General features: G+C 44.0%; 1 protein-coding gene across 4 annotated transcripts in view; it reads right to left on the bottom strand.

Moving 5' to 3' along the window:
* plekhg1 (pleckstrin homology and RhoGEF domain containing G1) overlaps positions 1-18,161 on the bottom strand; it is a 223,352-nt gene that overhangs the window by 58,466 nt on the left and 146,725 nt on the right. For all 4 annotated transcript variants that reach the window (XM_033026136.1, XM_033026139.1, XM_033026137.1 and 1 more), the window contains one exon: positions 4,846-5,381. In XM_033026136.1, coding sequence (XP_032882027.1) covers positions 4,846-5,381 — 536 coding nt within the window. The remainder of the gene's footprint in view (positions 1-4,845; positions 5,382-18,161) is intronic.

Below are 18,161 nucleotides of genomic sequence, written 5' to 3'. Positions count from 1 at the left end.
ATCTATTGCCATTATAGATCTGCAAGTGCAATCCTAATAGCCCTGTCCCACAGTATGAGTTCATACCAAGAGCTCTCCCGAGTTTAAAAAAAAATCAAACTCGTGGTAAGCACGGAGAATGAACGTAGCGGGTACGTCGGAGCTCGAGGACATCTCTTAGCGGCTCGTAACGCTAACGGCAGGTGCTCAGGAAGACTCATTAACGGCAGGTAAGCACGGGAAGACTCGTGAAGATTTTTCAACATGTTGAAAAATGTCCACGAGAGCCCCGAGTACCGACGAGTGGCCATTACCGTAAATCTCCGAGTTCGAATCAGGGCAAACTCGGGAGAGCTCTTGGAATTAACTCGTACCGTGGGACAGGGCTTTAACCCGTAATCTCATCTGGTTTCATCCCTGTCACTACTGCCCCACTTCACCTTCTCATCACCCGATGGAGTAAAGCCAAACCGAAGTGGCCCATCACAGATGGAGTTAGTTGTGGATTATTCAGCAGTTATAGAATTATGTGGCAGCAGTGGCCATTAATTCAAAAACAAAAGAACCAGTCTTCTGAATATCTGTACTAATGTATATTGAAAGCTGTAATCAATTTGAGATTAAAAAGACAGCTTTGCAAACCGGCAACTCACATGACCATGAATGGTTCTGGTATTCATAAGCCAAACGCAAGATAATGGGGTATGTTAATTGACCTAAATCAAATCATAAAATCTTCAGTTCAAGTTATTTTACGCCACAATGATACAGATGGAGGAATCTTCCAGAGCAGACTTATTTAGTTCTTGGCACATCCAGCATGTAATAGGCATATTCAAGAGTGTTTTATTGTTAAATGCCCCAAATAGATGAATGGAATTCTTACGATAAGTGTGTGTTAGTTTTCAGACTCCTGCATCTTCTTCCCGATGGCAGGAGTGAAATGAGTGTGTGGCCAGGGTGGTGTGGGTCTCTGATGATGCTGGCTGCCTTTTTAAAAGCAGCGATTCCTAAAAATCCATTTGATGGTATGTATGTATGTATCTATTTATCTATTACCATATTTGTCAATCTATCAATAGATGGGGTATTTGTGCACTCAAGAGAGTCAGCTCTCACAACACTAATTCTGGATGTCTGCATTCACTGTCCCCAGAAGCCTCGAGACCATCCATATGAATCACTTTGCCCAGGAAAGCTTTGGATATTCAGAGGAATCTTGGCAGCAACAATATACTCCCGTTGTAAATATGTACTTTCTATGCAGTTTACTTGTCGACAATCAAAATGGTAAAGCTTAGTAGACAATTGGAGCCATTGAAACTGTAGTTAATCATTTATTGTTGTCTTTGCATTTAAAATATATTTGAACTCAATGTACTTTGAATTTGGAGATTATACCGAATGAGTCTCCAAAAGAATGTCTATTTCTCTTGATGAATAAAGACTTTCATATCAACCAGCTTCAGCCTCTGAATGGCTTAGTACACAAGTCACAAGTGTTCTCAAATAAACTGCTACTCCAGTTGATGCTACTATCTTTCCCACCTAGTATAGGCACAGGGAACTGCAGAGGCTGGTTTACAAAAAAAGACACAAAGTTCTGAAGTAACTCAATGGGTCAGGTAGCATCCCTGCAGAATATGGATAGTTCAAGTTTCGGGTTTGGACTCTTCTTCAGACTGGTTGTGAGGGGAGGGGGAAAAAGGGCAAGAAATCTGGAGCAGGAGGGGCAGGTCACAGCATGGCAGGTAAAAGGTGAACATAGGTGATGTGGGGGGGGGGGGGGGGGGGGTTGATGGGCAGGTGGTTGGACTAAGGCCAGAGATGAAAAAAACAGGTGGTGTGAAAGAAAATAATTGAAGAGTTGTGAATGTGAAAGAATGTGGGTGAAGGAGATGGTGTGAATCCAAATTGAATATGTGCCACAGGTCAGTCATCATTTACTGTTTAGACTAAGTCAGATTTTCAGCCAGAAAACCTGACAAGAGGAACCACACACCAGATATCCAGAATTAAATACAAAGCTGCCTCAATGATTTTTGCACAGCAACTTTAGAGACACAACATACAAAACACAAGAAAGTAGGAGCAGTAGGCCACTCAGCCCCTCATTCCTGCCCATGTTTCAGTATGATCATGGTCGATCTATACAGGCCTCAACTCCTCTTCTGTGCCAGTTCCCGACAACTCTCGATCTTTCAAATATTTATCTATCACTATCTTGTGTATCCAGTGATCTGGCCTCAACCCCCAATTATAGAGATTACTACCCTCTGAGTATTTTTAAAACTTCTGTCTGGGAGTCAAGTGGATGCTATGGTGGTGTTCGTGACCAAAGGACAGCAATTATTTATTCCAAAATAACAGTACACTTGTCAGTACACTTTATAGCTTTGTGTAGGACCGACTTAGAGAGAGTTAGCTAGAGCTCTTAAAGATAGTGGAGTCAGGGGATATGGGTGAGAAGGCAGGAACAGGGTACTGATTGTGGATGGTACACAAAAATGCTAGAGAAACTCAGCGGGTGCAGCAGCATTTATGGAGCGAAGGAAATAGGCAACGTTTCGGGCCGAAACCCTTCTTCCGACCCGAAACGGTTTCGGCCCGAAACGTTGCCTATTTCCTTCGCTCCATAGATGCTGCTGCACCCGCTGAGTTTCTCCAGCATTTTTATGTACGTTTGATTTTCCAGCATCTGCAGTTCCTTCTTAAATACTGATTGTGGATGATCAGCCAGGATCACATTAAATGGCGGTGCTGGTTCGAGGGGCCGAATGGCCTACGCCAGCACCTATTGGTTATTGTCTATTGACTTCTGTTTTTATGATTTCTCCTACAAAAATGTTTAACTGATTTAAATGTACTCTCCATTGTAACGTGTAATACACCCACAATATTACAACCAATTTCAGGTGGAAATGAGGCACTCAATCAGTTTAGTTTAGTTTTTAGGGATACTGCCTGGAAACAGGCCCTTCAGCCCACTGTAATCGAAATGTGGCCTGACCAGCACATTATAGAGCCTCAGCATTACATCCCTGTTTTTGGTACACATGCCCTCTTGAAATAAGTACACGTGGTACACCTGACAATAAACTAAACTCAACTAACTACATCGAGGGCTCACCAAAAATCAAGCATTCTACCGTTCTTCACAAAGGTTAATAACTCAAGAAAGATCAGTCAGGTTATTGTCCTGCACAGCTTGCGGTACTCTGCCCAGAGACAGAGGCAGGCAGACCACCAGCTCACTGAAGGGCTCTTGAGACAGTCACCACCTGTTGCACTGACCCCAAAACAAAACTTCATCCAAGTGGGTTGCCTACGTTACTTTCACTAATTGCAGCCACCATATGGAGCCCAAGCAAAACAGTGGCAGGGTTCCTTGTAAAAGTTTGTCGCCCTTCAGATTAAAATCAGAGGAAAGAAGTCCATGATTTCAACTACCTCCCAATCAATGCCTGCAAATGTGGCCATCCCTTTTTTTGATGAGGGGAGGGGCAGAGGAACGAAGAAATGAAGGGAGAGAGAGAGGGGAGAATAGGCGATGTCACAGCCATGAAGAGCTTAATTCAGAGAGCAAACATGTGCACTCTTCGGAATGTGATAGCATTATGAATGAAAAAATCTCAAATGTAGATATCCGCAGTAAGAAACATGTTAATAAGATACAGCAAGTCCAACATCATTATGAAGTGGGGGAAGAGCAGTGTTTGGGATGGTACATTATAAGTTATAAGAATCATGAGATGTTCATGGAATTAGAAAACACATTGCACCACTTGTATTGCATCAGAGCCTTAATTATTAAGTTTCCAGCAGGAGAACATTTCCACATCGTCCAAAAACAAGCTCCAGCAGCATAAAGATTTGATCTAGTCAATTCAGCACCCAACCAAAACCTGTGGTTGGTTTCCCGAAAATTGTACTAAGAGAACGGTATCGGGGCAGCAAGGTGGCGCAGCGGTAGAGTTGCGACTTACAGCACTTGCAGCGCCCAAGACCCGGGTTCGATCCCAACTAAGCTGCCTGTATGAAGTTTGTACGTTCTCCCCGTGACCACGTGGGTTTTCTCCGAGATCTTCGGTTTCCTCCCACACTCCAAAGACGTGCAGGTTTGTAGGTGCATTGGCATGTTATAGTGTAAACTGTCCCTAGTGTATGTAGGATTGTGTAACAAATGTGCGGGGATCGTTGGTCGGAGCAGGCTCGGTGAGCCGAAGGGCCTGTTTCCGTGCTGTTTCTCTAAACGAAGAAGGCTGGCAATATCTACGTTAAAACACATCGCAGGTGATCCTACAGTGGAATCTGGTGGCGGTGACAGGCGTTCATTATACCAGGTCATGACAGTTGCCAACAGCACCTTAAATCCTCCACATTTACACTTCTTGTGCAACTAGTTCCCCATCATCCACCCGCCCCAATGACTCTTCACCCTATGATATACCTCTTCCTTTCCTGAAGTTGTGGATCGTCACCAACCCTCATCCAACCCTCATTCAAGTGGGCATCGACAACACAGAGGTCAGAAAAAACTCCAGAAGTCTCACCACTGTTCTGAAATGTTGCCATGACCCTGTCAGTAACCTGCTACACCCCTACAATCAGCAGGCCATTCTTCCTCCATTGATGGCCTTACTCTTCATGCTTAACATTTAATTGGCTGCCAATGGCAGCAATGGTATTTCAAGCTGTAAAATAGCAGGATGGAAATGTCTCAATTAATACCCCTTTAATATTGATAAGGAGATTTATCCAACTGACATTTTTATAACGGTATATGACCAATACGCAATCAACAACCAGCCTGGGAAGGAGTCCAATGACCGTCGTTTCACTTTTAATCAGCAATTAGGTAAATACCTTGACAATGCTCTGCAGATCTTGAACATAGGTCCGTTCTGTCTCCAGGATTTCCTGCACCACCCTATCCACGTAAAGGAGTTTGGGACTTCCAGATGCCGCCAGTGGAGAAGTTGCACGGCTCTTTTGGATTCCCCTGGAGTCGAGTCTCTTAATCCCACCGATTGCCGGCCTCTTCTCCGCCACCTCCCCAGGATTCGCACACCCCGCCTTGCCCCTTCCATGCGGCTCCTCTGCGGATAACTGCCGTGTCGGAATCAACTCCAGCCGGATGGCGCCGGCTTCCTTCTCTTGGCCTGCGAGGCCCAAGTGACTGTTGGAGACCAGAGTCATGCCACTGCTTAAGGAGCAACGGCTATCCCTGGAGGAGGCCGAGGACGAAGTGGAGCTGTAGCTGACTGGGCGGTCGCGATCATACGAATCCATGCTCCTCATTCCAAAGTAGCGTCGATTCTCCCTGGGTCCAGTCAAGGCTGCTCTGTGGGAGGGAGTATCTCGAACAGGTGGGAGGATATCTGGGAACTCATGGTACTCATCTGCAAGAGGAGAGAAAGGAAAAAGTCATGACGTATGCAGAATAATTGGACATTAACTACCATTATTCATAAAAGCATAGAAAATAGGTGCAGGAGGAGGCCATTCGGCCCTTTGAGCCAGCAACGCCATTCATTGTGATCATGGCTGATCGTACCCTATCAATAACCCGTGCCTGCCTTCTTCCCATATCCCTTGCCTCCACTAGCCCCTAGAGCTCTATCTAACTCTCTCTTAAATCCATCCAGTGATTTGGCCTCCACTGCGCCCTGTGGCAGGGAATTCCATAAATTCACAGCTCTCTGGGTGACAACGTTTTTTCTCACCTCAGTCTTAAATGAACCTCCCCTTTATTCTAAGACTGTGGCCCCTGGTTCTGGACTCGCCCAAAATTGGAAACATTTTTCCTGCATCTAGCTTGTCCAGTCCTTTTATAATTTGATATGTTTCTATAAGATTCCCCCTCATCCTTCTAAACTCCAGTGAATACAAGCCTAGTCTTTTCAATCTTTCCTCATATGACAGTCCCGTCATCCCAGGGATCAATCTCGTGAACCTACGCTGCACTGCCTCAATCACAAGGATGTCCTACCTCAAATTCGGAGACCAAAACTGTACACAATACTCCAGATGTGGTCTCACCAGAGCCCTATACAACTGCAGAAGAACCTCTTTACTCCTATACTGAAATCCTCTTGTTATGAAGGCCAACATTCAGAAGATATGGAAGGAAAATGTCAAGTATGTATCATTTAATCCAAACAGTTCAATGTGTACTTAACGATCAGCCAAGAAATCATGCTCGAGGCAACTTTGAATCCCTTGATACTGTATCTAATAAAACCGAGGGCTTTTGTGGCAGATGTACAATTTTAAACAATCAATGGAAGAGCTCTCACATCACACTCAGGCAGATGAGTAGAGTGGATGATCCACCTCAGTCTCCTCCTAGAATTGCCCATCATCTTCGCAGACAATCTGATTCAGTTCATCAGGAGATATCAGAGACTACTGGATGCAACAAAGTTATGAGACCAGAAAACATCCCAGCTATAGTAACTGAAGAACCATTTGTGCCTCTAGCTAAGCTGCTCCAACACAATTACAACATTGGAATCTACCTGTCAAAGTAGAAAATTGCCCAGGTATGCTTTGCTCACAAAAAACTGGACAAATCCAATTTGTTTAATTATCACCCCATCTATTCCCACTCACTTTGGTGGAAGCCATCGTCATCATTATTTCTTGGTTCTTGGTTTCTTGGTCCTCCAAAATATTCCAAATGGAATTTAAACTGGAAGTGGTGAAGGGAGGGCTTAAGCCAGAAAGGGTTATTGGGAAGAAAGAGCTACTTTAAATTTAGTTGCATCTAGGTAGCTATAGTTGGGTGGAGATTATTCCATGCTTTAATTGTGTGGGGGAAGAACGAATTGCTGTATACATCTGTCTTTGTAGCTGGGATCACAAATTGGATCGAATGCCCTCGTCTGCTCCTAATTGGTTTGGGTTTGGTGTAGGTCTTGTAGTCTATGTCGAGCTGACCATTTAACATTTTGTAAAAACAGGTCAAACGGTGAGCTTCACGTCTGTCTTGGAGAGGGTTCCACCCCAGAGAATTCAGAATTTCTACTAACTAACAACCAATGCCCATTTTGGGTTTTATCAGGATCACTTTGCTCTTGTTTCCAACACAGTGTGGAAAACTTAATCTCAGACTTGGAGAAAGTTCCAGATCAAGAACATTCCAGAAAGTTCCAGATGTGATATCAAGGAAAATTGAGGTTCATAGGAATCTAAGGGAACAACAAGCCAGTGTTTGGTGTCGTACTCAGCAAATGAAGTAGGCCATGCCTGATGCAACTGCCCCTAGGATTTGGATGGTGGTGATGAAGGACTTGCAAATCATAATGGCATGCAACATTCAGGCATGGACTGGTAAATGCCATGTAACAAACATTCCATAAGTGTCAGGCAACAACCATCGGCAATTACCATAGCAAGTTCCTGACCATAACCACTGAATACAAACTCAGCTAGACCTGTACTTGACCATATAGAAACAGGGAACTGCAAATGCTGGAAGGGTCTCCACCCGAAACCTCAACTATCCATGTTCCCCAGAGATGCTGCCTGACCTGCTGAGTTATTCCTATACATGACCATTATGGCTGCAAAGCAGGTCAGGGGCAGGGAGCCCTGCTATAAGCGGCTCACCTCCTGACACCCGAAAAACATTTCCCCAATCTACAAAGTCAGGAGTGTGGTGGAATACTCTCCGTTAATCTGGATGAGTACAGCGCCAACAATTCTCAATGGCTTAAACCCCACCTAAAACGGACCTCCTCCAAAGTTGCACGCCATTATGATTTACAAGTCACCACCATTCAAATCCTAACCAAAATTTAACCCCTTACTCAATTGTAGACTTTACCAGAAAGACTGCAACAGATCACCATCACGTTCAAGGGGGATTAGAAATGATTAAATGCGTTGCCTTACCAGCAACATACAGATCACAAGAACTAAAAATGTAAAGAAACCAGAGGAGCAAAATGTGGTTTTCCTAATTAAAATTAGACTTAAACAGCATATTGTTTCCCAGAAAATCTGGGGCTTTTTTGATTGAAAGATACAGCATGGAAACAGGCCCTACGGCCCACTGAGTCCACACGGACCATTGATCATCTATTCATACTAGTCCTATGTTATCCTACTTTTGCATCCACTCCATACACACTAAGGGAAATTTACAGAGGCCAGTTAACCCACCAACCTGCATCTTTGGGATGTGTACTTCTAGTATTGAATTGAAGCAGCAGGGAAAGAATAGCGAGGAGCCAAATGGTTGTTCATCTTTTGAAAGTTAGCTAAAGGGCCAAACAACCTTAGCTGGTGTTGCAAAACCCTAATCTTCCACTTGGGATCAGCTGTAGGAGTTCATTTTGTGCCTCCTTTGGATAACCAAATTTTCCATCATGACAAGGTGATAAGATGTTGTGGACCAAGTCCTTGGGGACAATTTGCTGCTCTCAAAAGGCATTAACTCCTTGATTAATTATGGTTGTCCCCTAGTACTTTTACCCTTGACCATTATCTACTCGTACACCACATCAGCCAGTGGTGGACAGCTACTGAACTACAATGGGCTTTGTATCCCAATCCAATTTTGTGCACTCAGCTGAAGCCCATTGATGCTTCATAACCAGATTGTACAAAAGAATGCAAGAAACAAGAGTAGGACATTTGGCACCTGGTATCTGATCCTACAATTAAGAAAACATTGCTGCTCTTTTACGCAAGGGCCAGATTCCTAAACTGATCCCACATTCTTTCATGTCATTCACTCATTCAATCTCTGGCTCAAACATACTCAATGACAAAGCTTCCACGGCACCCTTGGCTAGAAACTTCTGCAGATTCACTACTCTGTTGGTGCAAACAGATCCTTACCTCAGTCCTGAACAGTTAGTCACTTACTTTTAGACGCTGACCCCTAGTTCACCCATGCCCAGAACTATCTGGTTCTTGAACCAATCTGCACAACCCTAATCCTATCTCAGCAAAGGAACACTGTGGACTGCAGATGCTGGTTTAAACTGAAGATAGACGCAAAAAGCTGGAATAACTCAGCGGGCCAGGCAGCATCTCTGGAGAGAAGGAATGAGTGACATTTCGAGTCGAGACCCTTCTTCAGGTCGAGACCATTTCCCCAACTACCATCGACCTTCTGTTATAATTGTGTTTTTCACTGATGTCTTGTTTCTTTGACACAGTCTTTCTTCTTTTCATGGTCTTGCAGAATTTGTGTGTAATTTATGTATCATTTATGTGTTGTCTGGGTCTATGTGCCTGTGATGCTGCTGCATGATTTTCATTGTACCTGTACTTCACCATACATAAGACAATAAACTTGACTTGAAAATATAATTCCAACCTTAACGTCACCCTGTAAGAAATTACAGTATTTCCATGGTATCACCCTATGCCCTAAGTTCAACAATAGAGGCCTTGCCAGAGAAAGTGACATACAGCACAGAAACAGACTCGTCCACGACGACCAAAACGCCCCATCAAGGCTAGCACCATTTGCCCACATCTGGTCTATTTGTTTCTAAACCTTTCCTGAACACAATCTCTCACACAAAAAAAAACAATCCCTCATCAACCCATATCTTCCCAATTGCATGTATACCTTATCCCTCAGAATCCTCTCCAAATTTCCTACCATAGATGTCAGGCTTACTGACCTATAGTCTCGTCACTGAATGAAGAAGCCGTGCAAGAATCAATCTGGTCGATTTTTGTTGTACTCCCCCTCTGGTCATAAACCTGTCTTTCCATAGTTCAGGAGATAAGAACATTATGGAAGGATGGGAGATCAGATATGAAAGAAGTGGTAATAGCATTCCCATTTGCATCTGCTGCTCTTGGCTTACCAGATGGCAGTTCTTGGGAGCTTTCAAGGTTGAAGTTGGTGAGTTGCTGCAGCATTTAGTTTAGTTTAGGGATACAGTGCCAGCTCAGGTGCCGAGCTTCAACAGCTAAACTGCGAGTCTTGTCACCCGTGCAACAGACTGCAGATTGGTTCATTGAATGTGACCTGAAAATGCTTGGCAGTTTCTCTCACCCTCCCGACCTCAGGTGGTTGAGATTGCTGCAGTTTTCAGATCACAAGTGGCGGATTTATGGAATAAGTCACAAGAGGAGGTGGCAGAGGCAGGTACAATTACAACGTATACTAATCATTCGGACACGTACATGGATAGGAAACGCATATGGAATTAGTTTAGATAGCTATTTTAATCAGCGTCAGGGCTGAAGGGCCCATGTCCATGCTGAACAATTCTACGAAATAACTGACTCACCTGATTTCAACTAACTAAATGCACACCATGGAGTGAACCTGGTGTGACCTGGTAAATCGGTGGATAAACTGGAAAGCTTTATCCTTATAGGGATTACTAGAATACAAAACTATTTTGTGAAGAAAGCTCCACTGTTCCAGTTGCTTAAGATCAGCCAGAAGTCGCTTGCTTCTACCCACTTGGACCTATTGTTCCGAGTTAGATTTTATTCTTCAGTGATTGGCACAGACCTTTCCATCAAAATATTTAATGCCATATCCTGAACCTTTTTTCTAATGAATGCATTACAAATCACCTCGACAACGTCAGGTGGTAGCAATTTTTCTGCATTCACTAGTCTCCAGGTTCTCCCGATTTCTTACGGATTCATTTGGGACTACCACAACCACTGAATGCATGACACTGACCTCAAGTAATTTCCACGGGGAGTTTACGCATTCTCTATGAACGCATGAGTTTCTCCTGGATATTCCAGTTCCCTCACATAACCCCCAAAACATCTTGTTGGTAGTTTACTGGATTACTGTAAATTGCCTGAATTGGGTGTTGGGGGGGCAGAGTTGATGAGCAAGCAAGAGAAAATATGTTATAGGGAAGCGGCGAATGAGACTGATGAGAATTCTGAGAGCTTGCACACTTCCAATGGGCCACATGGCCTCCAGCAATGTCATAAGGTAGAAAAAATAAATTATACTTATGATGCCTAGTTTGGTTGCTATCCAAGTGGAAACATAGACATGTTTGCCTGCTTAAAATCCTTGCATCATTTTGAAGACATCTAGAAATAAGGGAGATGCTCTGATAAAAGTTAAAAGGCCCAGACTGTTCAGTGTGTCCAGATGGCAGGACACCACAGTGTCATCTGTGCACATATTTCTTGTAAATTCTCAACTGGCTCATTCTTTTTATAATATGGAGATTCGAACAGGTGCACGGCATTTTCAGTGTGGTCTAAAGTGAGACACGTTAAGTACAGATGAGCCATTAAATATTCTCTCCATCCTCTTGTGGTTGTTATTGACAGTATAGTGGGGACGTATATTCGAGGCGGCATGGTGGCACAGCGGTAGGGTTGCTGCCTTACAGCGCCAGAGACCCAGGATCGATCGAGACCACGGGCGCTGTCTCTAAAGAGTTTGGACGTTCTCCCCGTGACCTGTGTGGATTTTCTCTGGGTGCTCCGGTTTCCTTCCACACTCCAAAGACGTACAGGTTTGAGGAATACTTTATTGTCATATGTGACAAGGCACAGTGAAATTCTTAGTTTGCATACCCATGGTTTGCAAATAGTGGCCACCTATGGCGCTGACAATTTGAAATTGTTCCTAGTGTGTGTAGGATTGTGTTAGTGTGCAGGGATCGCTGGACGGTGTAGACTCGGTCGATCGAAGGACCTGTTTCCGTGCTGTATCTCTAAACTAAACTAAATGCTGCAGCAACTCACCAACTTCAACAAAATCTTGAAAGCTCACAACAACCATCATGTAGGAAGCCAAGAGCAGCAGATATGAATGGGAATGCCATTACGTCTTCTTTCATATCTGAACTACCACCCTTCCAAGTATGGAAGTATGAACAGTAAGTATTCCTTCCTCAACGTTGCAGGAGCAGTTAGAAATTGGTAAGTATGATGTTGTGCGAATTACAGAGACATGGCTGCAAGAGGATCAGAGCTGTGAACTGAATATTCAGGGGTATACGTCCTATCGAAAAGACAGACAGATGGGCAGAGGGGGTGGGGTAGCTCTGTTGGTAAGGAATTAAATTCAGTCCCTTTGAAAAGGTCCCACACAGGAGATTAGTGGGCAAAATTAGAGCACATGGTATTGGGGGTAGGGTACTGACATGGATAGAAAATTGGTTGGCAGACAGGAAACAAAGAGTAGGGATTAACGGGTCCCTTTCAGAATGGCAGGCAGTGACTAGTGGGGTGACTCAAGGCTTGGTGCTGGGACTGCAGCTATTTACAATAGACATTAATGATTTAGATGAAGGAATTAAAAGTAACATTAGCAAAATTGCAGGTGACACAAAGCTGGGTGGCAGTGTGAACTATGAAGAGGATGTTATGAGGATGCAGGGTGACTTGGACAGGTTGGGTGAGTGGGCAGATGCATGGCAGATGCAGTATAATGTGGATAAATGTGAGGTTATCCACTGGTGGCAAGAACGGGAAGGCAAATTATTATTTGAATGGCGTCAGGTTAGAAAAAGGGGAAGTACAACGAGACCTGGGTATCCTTGTATATCAGTCACTGACAGCACGCAAGTACAATAGGCAGTGAAGAAAGCTAATGGCATGTTGGCCTTCATAATGAGTTGAGTACAGGAACAAAGAGGTCCTTCTGCAGTCGTACATGGCCCTGGTGTGACCACACCTGGAGTATTGTGTGCAGTTTTGGTCTCCTAATTTGAGCAACGACATTCTTGTGATTGAGGGAGTGCAGCGTAGGTTCACGAGTTTAATACCCAAGATGGCGAGACTGTCATTTGGTGAAAGAATAGAGCGACTGGGCTTGTATTCATTGGAATTTAGGATGAGAGGGAATCTTATAGAAACATATAAAATTATTAAGGGATTGGACAAGCCAGATGCAGGAAACATGTTGCCGATGTTGGGAGAGTCCAGAACCAGGGGCCACAGTTTAAGAATAAGGGATAGGCCATTTAGAACTGAGATGAGGAAAAACCTTTTCACACAGAATTGTGAATTTGTGGAATTCTTTGCCTCAGAAGTCAGTGGAGGTTGATTCACTGGATTAATTCAAAAGAGAGTTATATAGAGCTATGAGGGCTAGTGGAATCAAGGGACATGTGGAGAAGGCAGGAACGGGGATGATCAGCCATGATCACATTGCCTACTCCTGCACCTATTGTCTATGTATCTATGCGTGTCGTGTGTGCTGTAGTGATCAAGGTCCATCCACTACAAAAGGCACCCAGGGATATGTGATTAATGCTGGTCTTACTAGCATGGTGACCGCCGACATAGGCAAAGGCAAACATCCATTTCTTCTTCCCTTTTGGCAATCTCACCATTTCCACCTCCCACAAGACCCATCTTAACAAGGTACAATAAAAAGCTCAAAAAAGTTGAGTGGCTTACTTCTGATCTTACTGTTCTTTGCTTCTATGACATTACTTCCAGAGTGCTTCCTGGAGAAAATTCCAGAACTTTACTCCAAAAAATATATATATTTATTCGCAAAACAGTTTGCGACTTGGAGGAAGTTTGGCGCACCAACATGCGAACTGTATGTGACAAGCTCTAGTATTAACTGGGGGATATAGTTTGAGGGGAGCAGTCTTGGCACATTCCTGCATGGTATCGTTTAAATGGTATACATGGCAGCTGTAGTGTACCAGTGTGGAGGGTGTGATTCTTTATAGAGGTCGATGAGATGCTGATAAAACAGGAAAATGGTGCTCAGGTTACATTGTTGGAATGATGCTGAATACATAGCATTTTACCCAGAGTAGGGGAATAAAGAACCAGAGAACATTAGTTTAAAGTGAGAGGAGAAAGATTCAATAGGGATCTGTCACACAACTTTTTCACATAGGTGGGTATGTGGAACGAGCTGCCAGAGGAGATAGTTGGGGCAGGTAATATAACATACTTAAAATACATTTGAACAGGTAAATAGATAGCAAATGTTTAGAGGGGTATGAGCCAATCGAAGGCAGGTGTTTCCATGCTCTATGTCTCTATACATTTGAGTATAGGAGCAGGGAGGTTCTACTGCAGTTGTACAGGGTCTTGGTGAGACCACACCTGGAGTATTGCGTACAGTTTTGGTCTCCTAATCTGAGGAAAGACATTCGTGCCATAGAGGGAGTACAGAGAAGGCTCACCAGACTTATTCCTGGGATGTCAGGACTTTCATATGAAGAAAGACTGGATAGACTCGGCTTGTACTAGCTAGAATTTAGAAGATTGAGGGGGGATCTTATAGAAACTTACAAAATTCTTTAGGGGTTGGACAGGCTAGATGCAGGAAGATTGTTCCTGATGTTGGGGAAGTCCAGAACAAGGGGTCACAGTTTAAGGATAAGGGGGAAATCTTTTAGGACCGAGATGAGAAAAACATTTTTCACACAGAGAGTGGTGAATCTCTGGAATTCTCTGCCACAGAAGGTAGTTGAGGCCAGTTCATTGGCTATATTTAAGAGGGAGTTAGATGTGGCCCTTGTGGCTAAATGGATCAGGGGGTATGGAGAGAAGGCAGGTACAGGATACCGAGTTGGATGATCAGCCATGATCATATTGAATGGTGGTGCAGGCTCGAAGGGCCAACTGGCCTACTCCTGCACCTATTTTCTATGTTTCTATGTCTCTATACTCATCCAGGCAAGTGGAGAGTCTCAAATTGCACACATTGTAGATCAGAGAAAGACTTTGCAAGTAATAATAGGAGAAACATCCAGATTGCCCTGGATATATTGGCAGTATTTTATTCCTTAATCAATTCCTTAAATGGATCAGCTGGATAGTCACATTGCTATTTACGGGGCTCGCTCTTTGTACACAATTCTGTGCAATTCTGCAATGTCCCAAGGACGTGAAAGACACGATACAAATACATTTGACTGACTGTGGCTTCCAGGAGCCCTGGTAGAACAGAAATCATTAGGCATTAAAGAGAAAATACTCCAATCAATGGAATCGTACATTGCACAAAGTATGATATTTGGGTAAATCTTCACATTCCCGGTACTTTACTGCAGGCTTTCCTCAAACAATGCCCCAGGATCAACCATCTCTGTTTGCTTCAATAACCTCCCTTCTCCACAAGGTCAGACGAAGGGACCTTCACTGAATTAAGTAACTCATGCCTGCAAGCAGCAAAGCCTGGGCAGCAAGCAGCAAAATTTAGATAGCAAACAAGCATGGGCTGAAGTGGCAATTTATATTCACATCACAAAAATGCCAGGCAACAAACCATTTAACAAGAGAATCTAACCTCTTAGCCTTGAACTTCAAATGGAATAATGAGAGGAATAGATAAACTAAATGAATAGTCTTTTTCCCCCACCAGTGTAGGTGTATCAAGTACTAGAATGGATAACCATATAACATAGGTACAGTGGGCTGAAGGTACAGTGGGCTGAAGGTACTGTGGGCTGAAGGTACAGTGCTTTTTGTTTATATAATAAAGGTACAGTTTAAAGGGCAAGAGGGAGCAGTTGTTGTGAGTCAGATACCTGCTGATTTCTCCCAGCAGTTTCTATTGTATTGTACTGGTATCGGATCCAGGGTAAGGCGAGAGAATGACAGTCAGAGCAGTGTACTGTTCTGGATGTCAGATGTGGGAGGTCATGGTGTCGGATGTCCCTCCAGACGTCCACATCTGCACCAGGTGCAGAGAGATGGGGCTCCTAAGGGACCGTATTAGGTTCCTGGAGCAGCAGCTCGATGACCTCTGTCTTGTCAAGGGGAGTGACGAGGTCATAGAGGGGAGTTATAGGGAGGTGGTCACTCCAAAACCACGGGAGGGAGACATGTGGGTCACGCTAAGGAAGGGCAAGGGGCAGAGGCAGGAACGAGGGAGTACTCCAATGTCGGTACACCTTGCAAATAAGTACTCCTGTTTGAGTACGGATGAGGATGACAGCCTGCCCGGGAGTAGCAACAGCGGGCGGGCCTCCAGCACAGAGACCGGCCCTGTTGCTCCGAAAGGTAGGGAAAATAAGAAGAGGGCAATAGTAATTGGGGACTCTATTGTTAGGGGGTCGGATAGGCGTTTCTGTGGCCGCAGTCGGGAGACCAGGATGGTGGTCTGCCTCCCTGGTGCCAAGGTCTCGGACGTGTCTCAACGCATCCAAGATATCCTGAAATCAGAGAGAGAGGAGCCTGAGGTCGTGGTACATATTGGTACAAATGACATAGGTAAAAAGAGTGAGGGGGTCTTGAAGGGAGGATTTAGGGTGTTGGGAGGAGAGTTAAGGAAAAGGACCAAAAAGGTAACAATCTCAGGATTACTGCCTGTACCACGCGACAGTGCGAGTAAGAATAGAGCGAGGTGGAGGATAAATGCGTGGCTGAAAGACTGGTGCAGAGGGCAGGGATTCAAGTTTCTGGATCATTGGGACTTCTTTTGGGGAAGGTGGGACCTGTACAGAGAGGATGGGTTGCACTTGAACCCGAGGGGGACCAACATCCTGGCGGGGAAATTTGCAAAGGTCACTGGGGGGACTTTAAACTAGAATGGTTGGGGCGAGGGACTCAAATAGAGAAAGCTGGTAGACCGAATGGGAGGCAGGAAGCAGAAAAGGGAAGCACTCGGACACAAGAGGAGAGAGAAAGAAAGGGAAATAAACAGAGAAGAAGAGACGGGGGGTTTCTCAGAATGTGTGAAGATAAAGCTCTAGATGTAAAAGGGGCAAAAACGGAAAGGAAGGGTAGTAAAAATCATCTGAAAGTGCTTTATCTAAATGCGCGGAGTATTCGAAATAAGATAAATGAATTAACGGTGCAATTGAGTATATATAGTTATGATGTCGTGGCCATTACGGAGACATGGCTGCAAGGGGATCAGGACTGGGAGTTAAATATAGAGGGGTACTCGACAATTAGAAAAGATAGACAGGAAAGAAAGGGAGGAGGGGTGGCCCTTTTAATAAGGGAGGGAATAACGGCAATGGAGAGGAAGGATATTGCGTTGAAGGATCAGGATAGTGAAACAGCTTGGGTACAGATAGAGAATAACAAGGGGAAAAAAACACTAGTGGGTGTAATTTATAGACCTCCAAATAGCTGTGACGCTGTTAGTCAGAACATAAATCTGCAAATAGTTGACGCATGTAAAAAGGGAACTGCTGTAATCATGGGGGACTTCAATTTTCATATTAATTGGGCAAACCAAACTGGGCAGGGTAGACTAGAGGAAGAGTTTATTGAATGTATTAGAGACGGGTTCCTAGAACAGTATGTCACGGAACCGACAAGGGGGGAGGCAATCTTAGATCTGGTCCTGTGTAATGAAGCAGGATTAATTAAAAATGTCATAGTTAGGGACTCGTTGGGAACAAGTGACCACAATATGGTCGAATTCCATATTCAAATAGAAGGGGAGCAGGTTGAAACTCAGGCTAGGGTGCTTAGTCTAAATAAGGGGGATTATGAAGGTATGAGGGCTGAGCTGATCAAAGTTGACTGGGATAGCAGACTCAAGAATAAGACGGTACATGAGCAGTGGTGTACGTTTAAGGATCTACTGTATAACCTTCAAGAAAAATTTATTCCTATGAAGAAAAAAAGGGGTAAGGGTAAGAACAGTCAGCCATGGCTCAGTAAAACTATAAAGGATAGTATTCGGCTGAAGGCAAGGGCATATAAGGTAGCCAGAGGTAGTGGGAGGGTAGAGGATTGGGAAGCATTTAAAGGTCAGCAAAAAGTAACTAAGAGATTAATTAAGACGGGGAAAATAGGCTATGAAAGGAATTTAGCGAACAACATAAAAACTAATAGTAAGAGTTTTTATAGCTATATAAGAAGAAAAAGGGTGGCTAAGGTGAACGTTGGTCCATTGGAGGGTGAGACTGGAGAGTTGTTGGTGGGGAACATGGAAATGGCAAAGGCATTAAACGAGTATTTTGTATCAGTCTTCACCATAGAAGACACAAAAAATATTCCAACGCTGGATAAACAGGAGGCGGTAGGAATGGAGGAGCTAAATACTATTAAGATCACCAAGGAGGTGGTATTAGGGAAATTAATGAGACTGAAGGAGGATAAATCCCCTGGGCCTGGTGGATTACATCCAAGGGTCTTGAGGGAGATAGCAGTGGGGATTGTGGATGCATTGGTGATAATTTTCCAAAACTCCCTGGAGGCAGGAACGGTCCCAGTGGATTGGAAAATGGCCAATGTAACACCTATATTTAAAAAAGGATGTAAACAGAAGGCGGGTAACT

Source organism: Amblyraja radiata, chromosome 8, assembly GCF_010909765.2.
Source record: "Amblyraja radiata isolate CabotCenter1 chromosome 8, sAmbRad1.1.pri, whole genome shotgun sequence".
Classification (NCBI taxonomy): domain Eukaryota; kingdom Metazoa; phylum Chordata; class Chondrichthyes; order Rajiformes; family Rajidae; genus Amblyraja; species Amblyraja radiata.
The sequence above is the reverse complement of the archived record's forward strand: the minus strand, read 5'-3'. Positions and strand labels throughout refer to the sequence as shown.